The sequence below is a fragment of the Fukomys damarensis genome, unplaced genomic scaffold (assembly GCF_012274545.1).
Source record: "Fukomys damarensis isolate Sample0158 unplaced genomic scaffold, DMR_v1.0_HiC HiC_scaffold_12, whole genome shotgun sequence".
Lineage (NCBI taxonomy): Eukaryota > Metazoa > Chordata > Mammalia > Rodentia > Bathyergidae > Fukomys > Fukomys damarensis.
In genome coordinates this window covers 3,511,944-3,516,392 of record NW_022900924.1, presented here as the reverse complement: position 1 = coordinate 3,516,392, position 4,449 = coordinate 3,511,944, and the positions used below count along the sequence as shown (strand labels likewise).

At 50.7% G+C, this 4,449-nt stretch overlaps 1 protein-coding gene across 1 annotated transcript in view; it reads right to left on the bottom strand.

Annotated features, from left to right (window-relative positions):
* Nipsnap1 (nipsnap homolog 1) overlaps positions 1-4,449 on the bottom strand; it is a 20,114-nt gene that overhangs the window by 2,185 nt on the left and 13,480 nt on the right. The window contains 5 exon segments of the mRNA XM_019204453.1: positions 478-561; positions 2,454-2,548; positions 2,868-2,899; positions 3,162-3,302; positions 3,484-3,554. Coding sequence (XP_019059998.1) covers positions 478-561; positions 2,454-2,548; positions 2,868-2,899; positions 3,162-3,302; positions 3,484-3,554 — 423 coding nt within the window.

Here is a 4,449-nt window from a genome sequence, read left to right as displayed (position 1 = left end):
CCCACCATCTTAAAGTGAGTTCCCAGCTGGGACCCGAGGCACACACCTATAATCCCAAAACTCCAGGAGAACTGCTAGTTCAAGCCCAGCCTGGGAAACTTAGCAAGACCCCGTCTCAAAATTTAAAAAATTAAATTTTCTTTTTTGAGACAGGATCTTGCTATGTAGTTCAGGCTAGTTTTGAACTGACTATGTATCCCAGGCTAGCCTCAAATTGTGGTAATCCTCTTGCCCCCCCACCCCCTTAGTACTGAAATTACAGGCATGCATCACCCACGACACCCGGCTACAATTTCTTTTTAAATTTTAAAGGAGCTAAGGATGTAACCCAGTGCAAAGGCTCCCAGTTAGATCTTCAGTATCTGCCCCAAAACAATGAGCTTCCCATCCTTGCAGGCAATCAAGATCCCTTCTCCTCAAACAGGGCTGCCAGCAGATGACCTCCCAAGGCCGAACTGACTGAGAGGAGGTGCTCACCTGTATAGTAGACGTTTTCATCCCAGCCCCTCTTCCTCCAGGCAGCATTTCGAGTCTCCTCCCGAGACTGCAGGTCTCTGTAGGCTGTGGGAAAGAGGCTCATTCCTCAGGTCAGAGGATCTGACCTCTTCCCCAACACAGGTCCCCACTGCCCCAAAACCTGGCCTCCTATCTCTTCCTCCTTGAGGCTATCAGCAAACATTGTCTGCTTTGTCAATCTCATCCAATCAATGAAAAGATTCACTTTAGATAATACAAATAGGGCCGGGGATTTAGCTCAGTAGTTACGCCTGCTTTGCAAGTGCAAGGTCCTGAGTTCGATCCCCGGTACCCGAAAAAAAAAGTTTAATTACAAATAATACTTATAGAGAAGAAACAAGGAGGCAAGACAGAGAAACATGGTGACAAAGAAAAGAAAGCCTTGGGCCGGGGATTTAGCTCAGTGGTTCCGCCACCTGCCTCACAAGCCTAAGCGGTCCTGAGTTCGATCCCCAGTAAACACACACACACACACACACACACACACACACTCACACACACACACACACTCTCTCTCTCTCTCTCTCTCTCTCTCTCTCTCTCTCTCAGATGAGGGGAGGGAACAGCACATAGAAAGGCCTTGTGGTGGTGTGGAAAGGCCTTCAGAGTTCACATGACCACGACTGCTAAATCTGTGTTTCCAGCCCCACACTCTCCTGCCGACTCTGAAGTATACGGGTCGTGCCCATGTGACATCTGTATTTGAATGTGTCAGCATCCTAAACGTAACATTTCAGAGAGCCAAAATTAAATTCCTGACCCTTCCAGCCTGCTCCTCCTCCAGACCTCTCGGTCTTAGCGAAGGACAACACACAGCTGCGCAGAGGAGCCTGGAGCAGTTCTGGAATCGTCTCTCTCGTCCTCCCTCCCCCGTGACAGTTTATCCTCCAGTCCCACAGGTCAGCCTCGACACTGTAACTGTACAGATGTCTCCGCATCCCACTTCTACTCCCCGAGGCCAGGCCCCGTCCCTGCCCGCATGAACCAGTGTGAGCATCTCCAGATCCTTGCTCCTCCACCAGGCGCTCTCAGTACGGCACACAGCAGCCAGCCTCCCGTTGCATTTATGATAAATCCCAACTCCTCCCCTGGCCTGTGAGGCCCAGTTTATGTAGTGTCTCCCCCGTCTCCTGTCCCATCCCTTCTCACTTTCCTCCACTACTCCACACTGGCTTTCTTTTTCGCCCCTCAACACCTCACAGGCAGCTGGGCGTGGTAGAACATGTCTGTAACCCCAGCAAACACTCTGGAGGCTGAGACAGGAGGGTCGTCAGGAGTTCCAGGCCAGCCTGAACTTCATAGTGAGACCCTATCTCAAAAACAAAACAAAACAAACAAAAACAGCCTTTCTCACTTGCAGTGTCTTTGCCCAGCACTCACAGCTGCTCCTTCTCATCTTTTAGCTCTGAACTTCCATGTTACCTCTTAGAGACGCCATTTTGTCTGCCCAAGCCAACCAAGGTAAATATCCTGTTTTCTCTATCACATCCACCTGCCTTTTTTTCCCACAGATATTATTATTATTATTATTATTTTATTATTACTATTTTTATTTTATTATTTTGGTACTGAAAATTGAACGTACGATCTTGTGCTTGCCAGGCAGGTATGGCGCTGCTTAGCTAAACCCCCCGCCTTAGATATTATTATTTATAAACATCTGAAATTAACGTGTTTTTTTTATTAGTTTACATCTGGGGTAGCACCTCCCTCTACTAGAGTGTAATTTCCACACATGCACTAATGTATTCTCACTGCTTTTTGTTTTTTGGTTTTCTTCTTCTGTTTTTGGTACCAGGGATCAAACTCACAACCTTTCACTTGTGAGGCAGGCGCGGTGTCAATGAGCTAAATCTCTGGCCCTGTATTCCAATTGTTTACAAGTGGCAGTGGAGAAACGGGACAAACAGAAAGCTCCTAGAAAGTTCCTGACCTACCCCAGAGATGGTGTACAACGTAGAGTTCTCCTATCTGCGAGAAGAAGCCGCCCACTGCTTCCTGATTCTCCTGCCGGTACTTGATGGCTCGAGCCCTGCAGATGGCAGAGTGTGGAGAAGAGGCCAGGCCAACCCGAAGCGACTCCCAGGATGACCCCAGGCTGATTCCTTGGCCACACCTCACAAAAGGGACCCAAGGTAGGGTCTGTGGCATTCAGTGATGCTTGGGGATGATGGAAGTGCAGCAGCTGGCTGATTTTTTACCAAAAGCAGCCTCACTTTCTCTAGGAGACCTATATCTCATGGCTGGATCCTTTTCTGGATCCCTGAGGGGCAGAGCAGGTTCCTGTGACAGTTCCGGACAAGTGGCCCACTGGGGGTTGCCCACAGCCCAGCCCCAGTGCCACCACTCACCAGTTGTTGCCCCACTCGATCATGGTTCCTGGCTGAAATAGAACCAGAGGGAAGAGGGAATGAGCACGACCTCGGAGTCCCAGCATCACAACAGGGCAGGGACGGACTCTGTGCTGTCTGTCCAGCTCCAGGGGCCTCCCCAAGTACACCCAGGAACATAGACTTCTCCTCTGAGCCCGTGGGGCCAGGCTGGCCAGGGGCCCAGTCCATGCACTGGGACACAGGGCCCACCCCCTCAGGCACCTGCACAGCAGGGATGGTGGGAGGCGGAGGGACTGTGGGGGAGGGAGGCACCTTGAGTTTGTATGTCCTCAGCTCATAGATGTTGGGGCCAGCTCTAGGCTGTGGCTCATTCCAGAAGCTGAATTCCAGGAGCAACTGATTCCTCCTGGACAGCAGCATGCAGCTCCGCTCCTTTCGGAATTCCAGGTACTCCTGTGGGCATTGTGGTATGGGCACAGCAGCCAGGAAGAGACACACCCCAGCCACGCGCCCCATGGGCAGCCTGACTAGGCTGAAACCAATAGTCAGAAAGGGGCACCAATTCCACCACCGATCCGAATTTGATCCTCAGTACCAATAAAAAGAAAGGGTCGCCAAGAGCCTTTTGACCTACCTTGTTGTTTTTTAGCTTGTTCATGCAGTCCATGAGGGCTGGGTAGCCGCCTGAGAAGCGCCACAGATGCACTGTTGGAGGGGTGGGAAGTCCGTCAGGGGGCTGTTGGGCCCTGTCTGGCTTACCCAAGGCTAAGTGTGGGCGGGGGGTCCCCTTGCCTCAATCCTTGTAGCTTCAGGACTGTCTGAGTTCCCTTGGCTTTGGTGCAAGGTGGCGTAGGGTGCATGGAATGACCTCACACAGTCCAGAAAACCTGGTTTTGAGTTCCAGCACTGCCAGATGGCCTCCAACTCCTCTGGGACTCAAGTCCTCATCCTGAAGATAGGAATGATGCTCCTGCCCAATCTTTCTTAAACAGCAGCAAGAGCATTTGATGTGGCTGGGGTGTAACTCAGTGGCTGAGCATGGACTTATCATGTGCAAGGCCCTGGGTTCCATTCCTACACTAAAAAAAAAAAAAGATCAGATATGTCCTGTATTCTAGGAACAGCAACACACATAAGGATGACCACCAGGCCCATGAAGGTCAGGATGGACAAAAGGAGAGACAGGTCTGAGGGGCTGATATAAAACCGTCCAGGGCAGTGAATAAAATAGAAACCAGCTGGGCAGAGTGGTGCACACCTATCAATCCTGCTACTGGGGAGGCTGGGGCAGGAAAAGAGCAAGTTTGAGCCCAGCCCGGGCAACTTAGTAATTTAAAACTCTGTCTCAAAATAAACAATAAGGGGGGCCAGGGATTTAGCTCAGTGGTTCTGGCGCCTGCCTCACAAGCACAAGGACCTACATTTGATCTCCAGTACCAAAAAAAACAAGGGCTAGGGATTTAGCTTACTGGCACCACGTCTGCCTCACAAGCACAAAGTCCTGAGTTTGATCCCCAGTAACAAAAAATAAAATAAACAATAAAAAGGGACAGTGGGGGCTGTGGGATTGGCTCAGTGGTGCTGCCGCCTGCCTCGCAAG